The sequence below is a fragment of the Schistocerca nitens genome, chromosome 2 (assembly GCF_023898315.1).
Source record: "Schistocerca nitens isolate TAMUIC-IGC-003100 chromosome 2, iqSchNite1.1, whole genome shotgun sequence".
Taxonomy (NCBI): Eukaryota; Metazoa; Arthropoda; class Insecta; order Orthoptera; family Acrididae; genus Schistocerca; species Schistocerca nitens.
The window spans coordinates 816982446-817000580 of NC_064615.1; the positions used below are offsets into that span (position 1 = coordinate 816982446).

Consider the following 18135-nt stretch of genomic DNA (forward strand, 5'->3'; position numbering starts at 1 on the left):
AACACTGTAACACAAATTAAAGCTACCACTGTAATAAAGCTTTTTTTATTTATTTGTCTGTGCAGTCTATTATTAAGGGACCACCATAAAATACAAACTAATACCGGTAAACAGAAAACATTTTTTTTAATCTCAGTATTCAATTAAACCATAAATTGTGTAGTAAAAGTTTATATAATCAAACAGTAAATCTTATGTTGGTTCTCCAGAAGATACACAACACAGCCATACACAGAAGAGTGCTGAGCTGTGTAGTACTCAGATGCAGCTGGGTCAAGGCTAGTGTCCATGAGAGGTTATAACACGGCAAGGGCCATTTTATTCTTCTGCTACACATCATAGAAATAGTTCCCAAGGGGATATCCAGCTGTTATAAGGAGACGCACGGCTCTACTCCACACAGTAACCACAATGTATCAATGGAAACTCAAGACTGCATGAGGACTATGAGAGCAGTCTATACCAAGTACAGCCGAACTGGACATTCTGCTTGTGATTGTAGTTGTAATTCACTGGATTCAGACTAGAATGATCAGTGCAAGTCAACACTGAACTATTGCCAACACTTTAAATACCACTACTTAGGCTCCAAATTCAAAACTTGCTATTTCTGCCAGTGAATTATTGTAAAATTCCCCCTAGTAGGGCCAGCCTAGGGGTCTATGGATACAAAATATAGCCCTACCTAGAGATACCATTAAATACAGTGAATATATTTAAAGGATGCAAACGAGTTGCACAAAAGAAATTTTATTACTGTACTGGTTTCAGATATCTAGCTTCCTTTTTCAGAAGTTTAGATTTAACACATTCTAATCTTCTGAAGAAGGACAGTCACACAAAAGAAATTTTTTTTCTTTAACCAGTTTCAGAAGGTTCAAATTATTGGACTCTAGTCCTCTGTCAAAGGGCATTAGATGCCTGAAACCAGTAAGGAAATAAAATTTCTTTCATGCAACAGGGTGCTGCTTTTTTTGAAAAATATACTTACAATGCTGAAGATGGATAAAGTACTACACACTAATTACATGTTTTAGAATATTTATCTTATCAAAACACAGATCTGACAATGCCATCTGCCGGGAACAGTCAGACAGAGTGGGCGACCTGCCAGTTGGCATGCAGCTTGCGCGGAGGCTCTATGGTGACTCCTGTGCCATCTACGACTGCTAGCTGGAACTCTTCACAGGAGCGCGCATCTCGTAGTAGCAGCACTCGCATCTTGTCCTCCAGCAGCTTTGCTGCCTGTGAAAACATGTCAAACACATACAACAGCTTATTCCAATACTGTCAGCAAGGGCACTTTTCCATTGTCTCTCACATGTTAACCTCTGTTTAAAAGTAAACTGTAGTAGAATATTTTTGTCAGTGTAGATATCAAATTTGTAACATTAATGTAGTGTTATCAAATATTAAAAGCTTTATGTGCCACAATATTTTTCATGCATTTGGGGCAATGTTGCCCTCACCTGGAGTGACTTCATCCCATATGATAAATTCTGTTTACAGTTAAGCTAAAAATGCACTTATCCCATGTTAAAATGACTAAAGCAGCTCTTAAATTTAACATAGTAGTATTAAACATTCATTTTCCAAAACTATGCTAATTAATTAAAATTTAAGAAACAAAATTATCATAAAATATACTAGAATGTTTATTTTATTACAGTAACCATTAGAAAAGCACAACATAACACACAGTAACTGATTAAGCAAAAACAACTAGTTCTAGGACAAAAAATTAGTTCTGTTTAGGTATTTTTTGTGGTGGGTTAATGTTTGATACCACATACTCTCCGTTACATATCGTCAGATTGTAACCAGAACCAGGTCCAGATCTTAAAAGGAGGGTGATCAGTGAAGTACTGAAAACATGGACGGTTTGATTTGATCTGATTTGATTTGATTTATTAAGAGCACCAGCGTACAATCAGAATAGAACTGACATCCTGTATGAAGGCTGCAGCTAAGTTATACAAACACTGAATACTCCAGAATATAACAGCATTACAAGATAAGAAATTTCGAGAAGCCTCTGGACCTGCTAAATAATAAATGATAAGCAACTGCGGGTTGTTGGGTTGAAACTGTTGAGGCACAACATGCTAGCCAACAATGCTAACCGCTACACCAAACAGCTGGCAGCACAGAATTTCTTGCTCCTTCCCCTTTAGAAACAGCAACCCACTGTTTCGGTTCTCACTGGAGCCAACTACAGCACTCTGCATTTAGATCTTCTCACTACTCCTTTGTATAGGAGCGCGGGCAGCCAAACACAGCATGTCATTGCATCTGCTGTATTTGGTGACTCAGTCAAATACTTTCAGCATTCTGTTGGGTGCACACTATTGTCTCCAGAAAAACTGACGGATGCCTGATATGCAGCTGACTTATTGCTGGAATCCAATGGTATCCTGAAGACATGAACTGTGGGAACGATGTACAGCTTGTATTTCAGTTCCTATCTGTGTAGGCAATGACTTTTATGTTGCCTAATTGGTGCCACGGTGATGTAGATGTTCCAAAGTACCAGATGCCTGCATAATACAACATCATATCATAATGACAATGAAGAACAACACTTAGCACTGAAAGCAAGTTTGTTACAAACACCAATGTACAGCCAGAAAAGAAGTGAACTCCTGGACAGAGAGTGCAGCTATTTACATAAATATTGAATATTCCATTAAATGACAAATAATTGTGGGTGTTGGAGTTGAACTGCAAATATGTGTGATTTATTCTCCTCAAACATCTTTCGGGACAACATTATGTCATTATCAAGTTCTATAAAACAAAGAAGCACAAATCATTACTTAGAATTATTATGTATATTAACTCACATTTAAGTATGTGTGTAAACAGCCAGTATATGCAGTAATATGACGTAATAATTCTTTTGTTTTTTGTTTTTTTATACAATTTGATAATGGGATAATATAGTCCTGAAACTTGTTGTTGTAAATAAATCACAAATTTTTGACAACTGGTGCATAATATTCTTAGCATTGATTCACGGTGGCTTCACAATAGATACTTCTGTTGTAGGCTTGGGTAGGTGTCTACTTGAAACTAGTAATTGCTGATAGGCACAAGCATCTGTGCACCTTTTTTTGCTTTCTCTGGCAGGATCGTCAACTTCTGGAACCTGGCCATACCCTGTCTATTAAAACTAATTCCATCTCTACTAAAGCAGACATGTGATACCATCTCCATGCTTAGCTGTGGCTTTAAGGTGTTGTCAATTATACCTCTTATACTGTATTTTGTTTTCTCCCCTAAAATCCTGCCACAGTTACCAAAAATACTTGATTTATTTTCATCAGGAAACAGCCCGCCCATGGTAGCTGAGTGGTCAGCGCGACGGAATGTCATGCCTAACGGCATGTGTTCGATTCCCGGCTGGTTCGGAGATTTTCTCTGCTCACTGACTGGGTTTTGTGTTGTCCTTATCATCATCATTTCATCCCCATCAACATGCAAGTCACCGAAGTGGCGTCAACTTGAAAGACTTGCACCAGGAGAACAGTCTATCCAATGGGAGGCCCTAGCCACGCGGCATTTATATCAGGAAACAAAGGCAGGTAACCATTCACTGGAATCTGGACACATTTTCAACAATAATTTCTGTTTATAATTTTCATCCAGTTTTGATTAACTACACCACTGTAATCACTCTGCGTCTTGGTCTGTCAGTGTAATAGCCATCTCCAAAGAAGAGCAACAGTGGGCACTTGCTAGCATGTAATCTGGAGTAAAGACTTCCTATTCACTGTATGCAAGATACTCGTGCATTTCCAGAAATGGTTTTCTGTGATTCTGTTCAGTCACAGTTTTAGTGTATTCTGGAATTACATTACTGGGCACGATCTGAAATACTGTGGTGTTTATAATTGTCATGTAATTTAAATTCCTTATGAGGCAAATATCTTCCACTTCTTTTAGCTCAGTGGTGATTTTGACATTACTCTGTAAAGAATATGCGTGGTAATGCTCAAAACAATGCCAAAATTGCACAAATGAAGAGGTTCAACAATCAGTGAACGGTATTGGTAACAAACTCCCTGGACACATCTCTTCTCCCTCACCAACACTACATAATCATGGTTGTTACATATGTGGCCCACATCAGCAGGCACTTCCACAAGGACATCTGTTCCGCCCTTGTATGGCTTAATCACTGCAGTAGCACAACTTTTCTCCACTCAGTGCCCCAGCCTGTTGAGACTGCAGTAGAGCCTGATGAAAATGATTACTTGATGTGGTATGTACACTCTTCTATGCTTCATCTGTAGACTTAAATGGATTTGTGTAAAATACAACTTGCAGTTTCCTGCAGTAGAAGTAAACAATAATCACAAAAAATAGAAATTTGGAATTTCAAGGAAACGTATTGTAAGGAAGTTGCCACATTCTGTAACTTGAAAAGGTGACAATGCTTCTCATAATGTAGGAAAGGAAATATAAATTATACAGTGCTCTGGTGTGGCTGCACAACAGTTTGTCAAACTGTGGATATGAACGCATCTTGATTTAGTTATAAACTGATTCCACTGGGCAATTTCACTGTATGTCCAAGTTTACAACTTTTATCTAGATCAGGATTGGGCAAACAGCAGCCCTCAGGCCACATGCAGCCCACTAATGGTCATTTTGCAGTCCACCACGACAGTCAGAAATATCAGTCTTGGACCGAGCTTTCCTTACGGTGTGCGATCAAAGATTCCCACTAAGGGGCCACATCAATACACATGCGCAGTGTAGATACTATTCGCACAAACCAAGTTGAGACCAGTGCAGTGGCTGAAAGCAGCACTCCCATCAGCAGTGCTTTTCTGGTTGATCTGGTTTATTTCTACTTTATCTGTGCGACAGTAAATATATCATTTCCAACTTCACTGAAAACATGGACCTCTAAAAAAATGTAAAATGAGTGATGAATGTCATATGTTTAATGAAGAATGGACAAACACAATTCTTTGTTGATACAGGGAATACAGCAATGCATTTATTGTGTCATGAAACAATAGCCATGTTTAGGAATAAAATCTAAAACATTAGAAAACTAAACATAGTGAATTTGGCTGCAAACATTTCAAATTAAAATGCAAAATAAAAGCTGTGGAGTGTGTGAAAACAACAAACAGTATTTAGAAAGCAACCAACACTTCACAATGACACTACAAAGGCAAATTCCAGGGTACCCTATAACGCAAAGAATACTAAGCAGTGTATGGGAGAGAGTGCAAGCATATAGTGTCCTAATGTTAGAAGCAAATGTGAAAGGATTTCATTGTCAAGAAAGACTATAGTGTGGCACATTGACTGAATTATTCATGAACTCACAGAACAACAGAAGGCTATGAGCAAAGATTTTCTTTAGTTTTCCTTTGCAGTGGATGAGAGCACAGGTAACAAAGACACTGCATAATGACTGATCTTTATCTGTGGAATTAATGAACACTTCATCATCAATTAAAGATAGAACTGCTGGTCAGGACTTGCTTAAGTGTGCTGTGAACTGTGTGGAGAAAGTGGTTTGCCATGGAACAAAATGGTAAGAATTACAACTGGTAGGGCCAGAGCTACCAATGAGAGAAATGTATGTACAGTAAAGCATTAAAAATCAAGTTAACAAGCAGAAGACACAGAAAGTGATATCTTTTCTTTTCATTGCATTTAGCACTATGAGAGCCTTTGTTATGCTGCACTGGACTTGAAGCATGTGGTGAATCCTGGAGTTGGTGTTCTGAACACAAGTGGAGCCAGGGCACTCCACCATTGACAGTTCAGATCTCATCTTACGGATGTAGGGGCAGAGTAAGAAGATGTAATTTACCACAACAGTGTGAGGTAGTTGATCATGGCCAAACTGTTAAAAAATGTCTGGGAATTGCAGAATAAAATTCTCTTATTTTTGGACATGAAGGAGATAGCTCATGATTTTGTTAAAAAAATAGTATGTGAGGAGTGGTGATATGAGATGATGTTTGCAGATGGTATATTTAAGAAACTGAATGTGACATTTGAGGGAAATGAATTGTCTGCACATGAAATGTGGATGCATGTATAACCCATCAAAGCAAAACTAGGTTTATTTGCAAGGCGAACAGGTGAAGGAGGTTTTTGTCATTTCCCTTTATTAGGAAAACAGAAAGAAACTGAAAGTGTCTCTCCAAAGATTAGGGATCATCTGCAGAGTTTGGTGGATGAGTTCACAAAAAGATTTCAGGAGTTCAAGAAATTTGAGCTGCAGTTTAATTTGTTGTCTTATCCCATCACTTGTGATGATGACATAGTGCCCAAGGATCTGCAGCTTGAACTTACTGATGTGCAGTCATATCATGCTATAAAAGAAATATTTAATGCAGTAACATTGGATGACTTACATATCTTTGTCAGTTTAAAAATTTCCACACATGAAGAAATTTGCTGAGGAATTGTTTACCGCACTTGGGCCTAAATATTTTTGTGAGCAAAGTTTTTCTTGGTTGAAGATCAAAAAGGGTAAATATCAATATTCTTTGACAGACCATAACTTGTAGACTGTGATGAGAATCTCAACAATCAATCAAAAAAAATTGTATAAAAGTATGATAGTATATATTTGTCTCATTAAACTGGTTCTAAAATTAAATGTACTGCTGTAGGTGATATGAAATTAGCAGAATAAATAAACTAAATAAAACTAAACTACTTTATTTATATTTATTGATTTTTATGGTGCAATTTATACCTTTCCTGAAATGTAAAATTAACTAAAGAAAGCAGCCATTTTAGAAGGTGCAGCCCTCTGCTTCCACAAAGTGGCCTCTAAGCCAAAACAACTGCCCCTCCCTGATCTAGACAAATTCTGGGCCTGTGTTACTATTTACAATAACAATTAATACCATGTAGCTTTCAACACGAGATTGGTCAACTTTAGTTATGCCAGTCAGTGCTATAAACAGCACAGGCTGTGACAGAAATACTTTCATTAACTAATTTTTGGAAACAGGGGGAGGGAGAGTGAGGGAAGGTGAATTCTGGGGGGTGGTGGGGAGAGAGAGATTCCTCACACTAAGAGAAGAAAAATAAATTTTGTACAAACATATAACCAAAAATATTTTATATCTTACTTATTAAGGAAAGAACATTTTTCTAAATTCTCAAGCCACACCTGATAGCAAATGTTCAAACTGTTCTACAGTTGACTCAACATGCCCATGCTGTCATGAGACCATAGACTATTGCACACATTCAAAAAACCCTAGATGGTTTAAAACTGAGTACCAGTCCTGGTGGGATAGCTCAGTTGGCACTGCTGCACAAGGCAAATTTCTGGTTTCATGTACCAATCCAGCACAGTGTTTTAAGCTGCTAGGAAGCATCAAAACAGTGCACACTCTGCTGCAGAATGAATGACCTATTCTGGATCCCTGGACGATGTAGGCTTGAATGACAATGATGAAGCATCTCTGAACCAGGAATGTCTGCTGCACAAAGCGACTTAGGAGGTCCCACAGATATTAAACCACAGCACTGGTGTCAGGAGACCCTGCAAACCAAATGACAAATTCCCCCCTACCATCTGGCACAATAGGTATCATCCAGTGTATTTTGAACAGTTGACACACAAATGCATGACATTCTGATGAAGCATCTCTGATTTAGGAATGTCTGCTGCGCAGACCAACTGACTTAGATGGTCCCACAGATATTAAACCACAGCACTGATGTCAGGGATCCTAGAAGCCATGCAACAAATTCCCCCTATCTATCCATCTGGCATGGTAAGTATCATCCAGAGCATTTTGAAGTGTGACAAAAATGTGCTTTAACCTTGTCATGCATAAACCACCATGTTCCTCTTCTTTGCAGGGGCACATCCTGTAAGAAGGTTGTAACAGTGGTCTAAATAAAGTCACTGCAGACAGCACAAGGAAGACACACTCTTTGAAATTGCTGCTGATATTTATCAAAAAGGGTCATAATGGGGCTTTCACTATACCCACAAAAGTTGCGTCAGTGTATGCATATGAAAATGCACGTGAACATATCAAACAATTGTTATGAGCCTCCAATTCGGGAACTTTGTAAAACATTGCTGTGTTAATAATTAAAACAATGAAAGATTCTCAGACATTAGTTTACATGGACATTTATTATTGTTTTGGCACACGGATTACACATAAAAAATTGTAAAAGTATAAGGCGTGCTGAAAAGATAGAGAGAATTTTGTAATTTTGCTTGTTTGATTAGTCCAATTTGGGTGATATTTTCATTGCAGTGTTGGCAAAAATGACTAGAAAGTATATGAACAGTATTAGCCATATGGCATATTTAGCCTGTTTCCAGATGTCAAACAGACTAATATGCTTTAGTAGTATGGTGATCATTTATTTAGTATAAAAAAGGTCTGGGAATTTGTATTAAAATTTGCTATAAAAATGGATTGCAGCAAATTTTTAGAAGTGTTAAAAGTATTTATTTTGGTAGATCTTCTATGAGTAAAAAAAAAGGGGGGGGGGGGGGTTTGAGTGCTGTAGGCATTTCGAAAAATGCTGTGAAGATGAAGATGAAATCGTGGAGACAGGGACAGAAATGATTATGAATGATCACCAATCACAGAGAAATTGCTGATGATGACAACATATCAACTGACTCGTGTGATGGAATTTTTTTGGATGTTCTGGATATGGAATGTGACAGGAAAAAGTACACCTTAAACTGTTGAATTTTGAACGAAAACAGTGGTGACTGCAAGTTTCTTAAGAGTTGTTAGATGAACAATGTTTCAGCATGGCTGAAATGTGTCATAACTGGTGCTGAGACATGGGGTTATGGATACAACATCACAATTAAGGTTCAGCATTAGGGCTCACCAAACTCGAAAAAAGCTCACCAAATACAGTCAAATATGAAGATTACGCTCATGTGTTCTTCGATTACAATGATATAGTGCACCATGAGTTTTTGCCAAAATGTCAAATAATCAAAAACAAATGTCCAAATCTGTGAAGAAATTATTAGTGGCTTTTGCACCATGTTAATGCACCTATTCATACTTTGCTGCTTGTTTGAGAATTTTTAACCATATACAACACTGTAATTATACCCCTGCCCATATTTGCTAGACTTGGTCCTATGTCAGTATTTTTTGATCCCAAAAATAAAGAAAACCTTAAATGACCATTGTTTCACAAGCATAGAAGAGATTAAAAAAGCATTGCTGAGAGATCTAAAAGGGTGCCAAGAATGTTTTGGAGACAGAAAAAAAAGTGCTGACATATTGGTGACTATTTTGAAGGGTATAAAATTGTTGTGGACAAACTATATTTCCGTTATTATTGAACAAAGCTCATATTTCTGATAACTGGCAAAACTGGAAGAAAATTAGTGCATGGCGGATGAAGAAGGAGGGCATAAGAATACTGACAGGAAAATAGAGTATTCTTCACCAAAAGAAGTTTACTAACATCAAACATATGCCTTAATTTGAGGAGGAGATTTTTGAGCATGTGTATCTGGAGCACAAAAAATTATGGAAGTGAATCGTGGGCTGTGAAGTTCTATAAAAGAAATGTACTGTTTGAAATGTACTGTTGTAGAACTGTAGTGTAAATTAAGTGGACAGATAAGAAATGAGGAGATTCTCCACAAAATGAAAAATTTATTATTCTGGCCTTCAGCTAAAGTCAGACAGGGAACTCCTGTCCTCCTCGACATGAGTCCAGTGTCGCACCACTGCACTACATCATGCTGAATAATCAAGGGCATGACTTTCCATATACATTCTATTCCCAGATGAGGAGTTGACACAGGAGAATAAATTTTAGCAGGCCACATCAAACCAAACAAAAGACTGACAAGACAAATATGTAAATATGCTGAACCTTCATAATATTAGTAATTTCATCAAGCAGCTTGTAGATGTCCCAATGAATTTGCTTGCCTGTAGATACTCCTTTTATTTCTTCAGTTTTTTCGGTAATCTGATGCAGCCCATCACAGCTTCTCTTGTGTCGTCTTTTTAGTCAGAGTAGCACTATGCCAAATATCTAGCAGTGTGCCAGACACCATTCACTAATTGTTGGGTATATTCCTAGAGCTGTCTCTACTATGTTTCCCTCTACTACCACAGAAGTTAATCACTGATTATCTGTGTCACAATGTCAGTACAGAGATTTGAAGCTTACAAATTTTTGGCAGTACTTTTATGAACTTAATAATGGGACCACGTCTTCCTTAAACGTGTTATAAGTCACACATTTGGACAACTGGTTTTTCACAATCTCTGCACTTCTTTTCTGTTATCTTAACATACATCCTAATACACTGTCCCTTTTCTACTCAAGTGATTTTCATATATTCCTTTCCTCATCGATTCTGTGGAGCACCTCCTCATTTCTTATCACTCCATTTTATTTCCATTATTCTTCTATAAGACCAACAACTTTCCTAGCAGACTTCACAGCCCACGGCAAGGCAAGCCAGTATGCTGCCAATGGAATATCACTGCCAGGGCCAGAATAATACTGAGGCTGCATGGTGCAAGACATCAGCCCAGTGCAGCACTGAGCATGGTTACTTCATGCCACTCTTGATGCTGCGCTAACTCGGACCCTAGGTGACTAGAGGTATTTGCCACAAAGTCAAGCTCTCCAGGCATAGAGCTACTCCACGCCAAAGGTCAACCCAATATGGGTTACCGAGCCTCATCCGCAACTAGCGACCACCCACCACTAGCTGCTGTTCTACAGGCTTTTCCTTGGCCTGACACTGCTGGTGTCTGAGTGGCTGCCTCCAATTGGTGTGTCCTCCAGACCATCGTTAACTGGCTCCTGGACACCAGTAAAGTCCTGGATTCACAGTCCACGTCTGGATGCACCTTGCAGCTGACCTGCTGCTACTAGCTGTTGGCAACCAGCACTTGTGCCTCTTGCTTCAGTGGAATATCTGACCTGCCCATATGCCACAAGTTTGCTGATGTAGCAACTCCACCTGCTGGCATCTGTGCACTGCCATACACCACCTTGTGTTAATGCTGAGCTGAGCACTGCTACATAGGCTCAACACACACCATTGAGACGCCACCTGTGGCCATGTACAAGTCCTTGTTAAATCAAGTATGATGTTGGTTTTGCTGCATTTCTAATTTCATGACTACCAAGGAACTGGTCCCTCACACACCACACCCTGCACACCTTTCTCGGACACCTTCCTGACTGTCTGTCGGTCCATGCTGACACCATAACATCAGATGTTCCCAAAGTCCATGACTCAAAGTACATTTTTCAAAATTTCTTCTTCAAATTAAAGTATGTGTTTGAAACCAGTAGGACTACTCTATTTTCCTGTGATAGTCTGCTTCCTGCACCCTCCTCGGTTCACCCATCACGTGTTGTTTACCTTCCAAGGTATAGGATGTCTTCATTTCGAATATTACATGGCAGCCAATTTTGATGTTAAATATATTTCTTACCACACTGTTAATAGTAATTTAAATGAGAGAAATGTGTCTGCTTGTGTCTGTGTATGTGCGGATGGATATGTGTGTGTGTGTGTGTGTGCGAGTGTATACCTGTCCTTTTTTCCCCCTAAGGTAAGTCTTTCCGCTCCCGGGATTGGAATGACTCCTTACCCTCTCCCTTAAATCCTTTCGTCTTTTCCTCTCCTTCCCTCTTTCCTGATGAGGCAACAGTTTGTTGCTAAAGCTTGAATTTCATGTGTATGTTTGTGTTTGTTTGTGTGTCTATCGACCTGCCAGCACTTTCGTTCGGTAAGTCACATCATATGATAAAATAAGTTACATATTACAGATATCAGATCACAAACTGCACATATATCCTTGTTTCACTGGAGTTCATTTCAGCAAACAATCTCATAATTCACAGTGTGCTCTTCTAACTGGATTGTGTCAATTTCCAAGCCACAGGGTGGAATGTCTATCATTCTCAAAGTCTGTTGAATCCACCTGAATGGCATGAATTATGTCCCAGTCATGCATCCGCTGATGTCTTCATTGTTTACCACTTCTCATAAATGTCTCAGTGATGAGCTGTACTGATCTGCTGTTTCCAACATGCATCACCAACCATGTCACTGAAGCTGTTGCTGTCTCATAGGCATTCACATTACACTCATGTCATTGACATTGTCTGTTTCCCGATGTACGTCTGTCACATCTCCAACTTTCATTCATTAAATTGCACCCATATGTGGAGGTAGCTCTATAGCTCCTTGTGGAATACAGCATTTGCTATTTAATTTTTGTTCATTCTGAATGAATCCTTTTATCGAGTGTTTTTTCCTGAGAGGCTTAAGGCACGTTTTCTCTGGTGTTTCAGATGATACTTGCAGTTTCAGTTTTGCAATGTGTGGGAAGAACCAGCTCAAACAAATACTCATTACATATTTCATGGGATGCTCTGTGTCAAAGGAAAACATCAATTAGTTTCTTGTCACCAACATTTTTTAATATCTAGTCATCTTATGTAACACACCAAAAGTGGCCTAATGCGATAGTTGATTTAACAATGTGTTAAGAGGGGCAGCAAAAGAAGGAGAACAACCAGTACTGAGCAGCAGTGCTGCTTGGTGGTAGCAAACAGACAAAGTTGTGTGCTTCAGCACACAAGACAGAGCAAGTCAGGCAAGGAAGATGTTGCATACTAATGTTTATGGACATTTTCGTGTCTGCTTCTATGATAAAATGTATTAGAAGCTGACTGAGGGCAAGCAAGTACACAGGCTAATAAATCTGGGACAGTATTACTTTCAAGGTATTTTCATATAGCAGCCTAGTGTTTCATTTTCCGTGTCAGAATCAATCAATATTGAAACTGAGGTGATGTTTAATGGAATGTTTGGGAAAGTGTCTATATTATTACATTACACTAAAGTGTCACTGGTTGAATTTGTTGCAGTCAATGATGATATGAACAGCATTGATTATGCTAGACAAATACACTTTAGAGATCCTTCAGAGGTCATAAAGTTGCATAGGTGCACAAGATGCTAAACTTGACAATGAAATTAACAGTACAGTTCACATTCCCATCACATCTGAAATAAGAAACATCATTAGTATGTGCAGATATTTAGAATCACACTGGAATGAAAAAATAAATAAAACTATGAACAATATCAACCAATTTGTTTTTGCATTGTCTTTTCCCCATCAATCTTTCAACAAAGATTTATTCCTGAAAAAGAATAATATACTGTTGTATACAGGATACACACCTACAAAAGTAAACTTTACATGTACTCCACAAGCCACTGTGATGCTATGGTAATAAATAAGAATAAGTAATTGAAGTGTTTTTGACTTCTATCATTGTTGTAGGGTTTAGAGTTTGTACCTGTTGCCTTCTTACTAAAAAAAAAAATGCAAATGAATTCTCCCTGATATGCAAAATCAGAAAATAAAACTGTTACATTGGTTCATAGGTGCCACATGCAAATATAATTTCCTACAATGAGTCCAAGTTCAATATCATTCATTATTTATTGATTAACTGAGCACAAGAAATGACAGACAGGTGAAAAATATACTCACTGTAGCTAATCAGATCTAATATGACTCGAGTGCCCATGCAGTGGTTAGAAACCCACTATAAACTTTAAATAACTCTGACAGTGCTGCAAAATTATTTAACTCTGAGTAGCAGTGGTTTCTGCCTGAAAAGACCATTTTATTTATTTATTTGAATAAACCTTTTGAGGATATGATAAATCAACTTCTGTTTTGCTTCTTTGTATTTAAATTTCATTTCTACCAGACTTTCTTCATCCTTTAAGAGTGTTGTTCCTTTTATTCCTGTGTCCACTTTCTTCCTTTTGCGGACCTCTTTCTTTCCTAAAATTCTGTCTTTTGTCTTGCATCTCTAAAAAGTTTTGTTATCAATTATGTCCATTCTAATGCCTGTGTTTTTCATATCTTTGTCAATTCTGTTGAATCATGTGGGTTTGCATTTGAAGCTGCTTAGTAAATTGGAAGATCTGCATGGTTATTCTGTTATTATCCTTTCAGTAAATGTGGCCATAAAAATGTAGTCTTCCTTTCCTCCTTACATCAGCTTTCACATTTTCAATTAGAGCCCTCTATCTTGATCTAATTTTGCAATCAACATTACAATAACTTCAATATCCCAGTATTTTCTTTATAATTCTTCTTTCAACTTTTTCCAGTTTTTCAAGATCCCTGTATCTTACTAGTTTAAGTATTTCTGCTGGGTACAATGTTTCAGGCCCTACCACTGTTCAATAGTGTCTTAGTTTTGTGTTCCAGGACAAAGATTTTCTTGTTATATATATATATTTTCTTTTTTGTCATGTGGAATGGCTTTTTCGTTTTATGTACTCTACTTTCTATGGGTGTCTTTTCTTTTTTGTTGCTAGTTATGCATTCTCCTAAATGTTTAAAACAGTTTGTTTTAGATATTATGTTGTTATGAATTTTATGATTTGGAGGGGCATTATTGATACTTGTCATGAAATTTTTTTTTTTTTTTCCAAATGAAATTTTTGGTCCTATTTTGTCAGCTTGTTTCTGTAGTTCTGTGATTTGTTCTTTGGCACTATCAAGTGAGTCAGTAATTCATGGTGTATCATCTGCAAAAGCTACACAAGGTACGGTGATTTTATTTGGGTTTCTTCCAGGCTGAGCATCCTTAGTATTGATGCATTTTCTCCATTTTCTTGCTACCTTGTCTAATGCGCAGTTAAAAAATAGGGGTCTTAAATCATCTCCCTTTCTTACTCCTGATGTCATTTCAAAAGGTTTTGACTGTCCCCCCATAAATTTTACGTTTGATCTTGTGCTTGTTAGAGTTCCTTTATTTCTGCTGGCGATCAGTGCATTTCTATCAATTGAGTCATATGCTTTTTTAAAAATCTACAAAAGTAGTTCAACTTTATGAGTTTTCTCATTTCTTGTATATTCTTTAGATTTAGTATTTGTTCTGCATAAGCTCTTCCCCTTCCTAAATTCTGCTTCATACTCTCCTAGTTGTGGGTCGAATATTCCTTCAGTTCTCTTTAAAAGTGCCGTGGACAAGATCTTATGTCACCGGTAGATTGTATAATTGTTAGATCACTTTTCTTTCCTCTTTTATGTATTGGCTGGATTAATGCTGATGTCCATTCTGATAGTAAGCTGTTTGTGTTCAAATTTCATTAATGGTTTCTGTTAGACATAGAATAATGTTGTCAGTAGAGTGTTTCCATGATTCAGCACCAGTACTGTCTTCTCCAAATGCTTTGTTATTTTTGAGATGTTTGTGATTTCTCTGATTTCCTCTACTGTTGGTGGCTTTGAGTCTGGTTGTATTTGGATTATGTTATCAAAATGATATTCTTCTTTTGGTGGATCACAGTTGTGTAATTCTTTGAAGTATCTTGCAAGTATTCTGCAGTTCTCCATGTCATTATATGCAGTTTTTGGATGTATAAACAACTAATTTTGAATGTTTTATAAAAGTTCCTTATGTTGTTCTGCTTAAAATGTGACTCAGTTTACATTAGCTGTTCTTTTATATGTTTTACTCTGATCTCTTTGAGACTTTTTGATGCATGCTTCCTTCTTTCTATAAAACTTTTCCTGTTTTTATCTTTTGATTTGTGTTCCAGATATTCCAAGCTCATTGTCTCTTTATAATTAGCTCATCACAATCATCATTCAACCAGACATGTTTCCATTTCTTTTTAAGAGGGATAGTTTCTTCTGCAGTCTCAATAATGTCTTTTTGAAGTTGTTCCCAACATTCAGTTATCATTTTTACCACCTGCATTTTGTAATCATTTTCTCTAAATATGAGGGCTATCCGCAAAGTACATTGCGTTTTGGAGTTAAAAATAAATAAAGTATTGGAATTTTTTTTTATTATATACAGATGAAAGCCACACTTAAATACTACTTTTCTACATAGTTGCCATTTAAATTAAGGCACTTATCATAGCAATGGACGAGCTTGGAAATTCCTTCGTCGTAAAATTTGGCTGCCTGCGCCTTCAACCACGTGGTTACCTCTTCTTGAAGCTGTGCGTCATCATCAAAACGCTGCACAGCCAACCACTTCTTCATTGCTGGGAATAAGTGGAAGTCGCTCGGTGCCAGGTCGGGACTGTACGGCGGATGAGAAAGCAACTCCCACTTAAAAGATTCGAAAACTTCACGAGTGGCATTTGCCGTGTGGGTCCGGGCGTTGTCGTGAATCAGCAAGATCTTTGAGCCCAACTTTCCCCTGCGCTTGTTTTGTATTGCTCTTCTGAGGTTGTGCAGAGTTTGGCAATACCTTTGAGAGTTTATTGTAGTGCCTCTTTCCAGGAACTCCAGAAAAATCACACCTTTTCTGTCCTAAAAGACAGTCATTACGTGGTTGAAGGCGCAGGCGGCCGAATTTTACGACGAAGGAATTTCCAAGCTCGTCCATTGCTACAATAAGTGCCTTAATTTAAATGGCAACTATTTGGAAAAGTAGTATTTAAGTGTGGCTTTCATTTGTATATAATAAAAAAAATTTACAATACTTTATTTATTTTTAATTCCAAAACGTAATGTACTTTGTGGATAGCCCTCATAACTTCAGTATGTCAAAACATTATGGATTAGTATTGGTTCTTTTCTTCTAAATATTAGTCTAAGCTTGAATTTAATGACAGGTAATGGTCTGAATTCAAACCAGCACTCTTAGGAACTTTTACACTGAGTACCTCCATTGTGAAATGTTTATAGCTGGTTTTAGAAGCCTCCAACTCATGATCAAGCTGTTTTTCACCACAAATTGGATTTGATGTTACCTACATAGTTTATTTTGTATTGAAGAACATAGATTTTAGTACTACATTATGCTGCATGTGTGGGCTTAAGAGCCTTTCTCCATTTGTGTTGGTTCTTTTATATGCAGGGAACTTTCCTACAATTAATCTATGCTGACATTCTTTGCCAATTTGTGCATTAAAGTCTCCATGCTATAACAGCGTGTTTTTCAATGGAATGTGATCTAGAGTGTTTGACATATTTTGCCAAAAATCTTCTGTTTGCTCTTTCTGTATTCAATCCTGAATCAAAAGGATGTTCATCAGTAAATCTTGTTTCTTTCAGTGCTATTACTATTACATTTTTTCCTTTAGAAAATTTAATAAAGTTTTCCTGTTTTTAAGAGTGAATTTACATTAAAAGTGGCTAGGTAATTCATGTTTCTATGTTTGATTTTATGGATTTGTTGTTTATAGCTGGTTTCAGAAGCCTCCAACTTATTCTTTGCATGATGTTGTAGGCCCCCAGAATCTAAATGCCTATTTTTCACTTCCTTGCAACATCACTGCCTTTAGCATGAAATGAGACACTGATGTACTTCTCCTAACGTAGTGCATTGTAGCAGTCACTTGATTCACACTGAGGAGATCACTGACAGCGAAAGTAAGTATATCTAAAGTTATTGTAATATATCTAAAAACAAAGATGCTGTGACTTACCAAACGAAGCGCTGGCAGGTCGATAGACACACAAACTAACACAAACAAACACACAAAATTCAAGTTTTCGCAACAAACTGTTGCCTCATCAGGAAAGAGGGAAAATTTTAGGCACATTTTTGTTTGTTATTTAGGGCTACAATTTTTATTAGGCATTACGAATTCATGGACATTTCAATATGTTTAACTATGTCTTGGAAAAATATGAATTTTCTTTCAAACTTATCACATGAAATGATGGGTGGTTGAAAACAGTATGTCCTAATGGCTCCGAAGTGATCCCACCTCCTTAAAACAATTGAGTCCATACTTTTTGCCATTTTCTTCTTGTATTCATTAATTACTATGATAAATATATCTAAAAACAAAGATGATGTGACTTACCAAACGACAGTGCTGGCAGGTCGATAGACACACAAACATACACACGAAATTCAAGCTTTCACAACAAACGGTTGCTTCATCAGGAAAGAGGGAAGGAGAGGGAAAGACGAAAGGATGTGGGTTTTAAGGGAGAGGGTAAGGAGTCATTCCAATCCCGGGAGCGGAAAGACTTACCTTAGGGGGAAAAAAGGACAGGTATACATTCGTACACACACACATATCCATCCGCACATACACAGACACAAGCAGACAGAAAAACTTTATCAGTCCAATCCTCCAGCCTCCTA

At 37.5% G+C, this 18135-nt stretch overlaps 1 protein-coding gene across 1 annotated transcript in view; it reads right to left on the bottom strand.

Annotated features, from left to right (window-relative positions):
- Positions 1-968: 968 nt before the first annotated feature.
- LOC126234652 (proteasome subunit beta type-4-like) overlaps positions 969-18135 on the bottom strand; it is a 63242-nt gene continuing 46075 nt past the window's right edge. Inside the window, exon 4 of the mRNA XM_049943383.1 lies at positions 969-1245. Within this exon, the coding sequence (XP_049799340.1) occupies positions 1090-1245 (156 nt within the window). The 3' untranslated portion in view covers positions 969-1089. The remainder of the gene's footprint in view (positions 1246-18135) is intronic.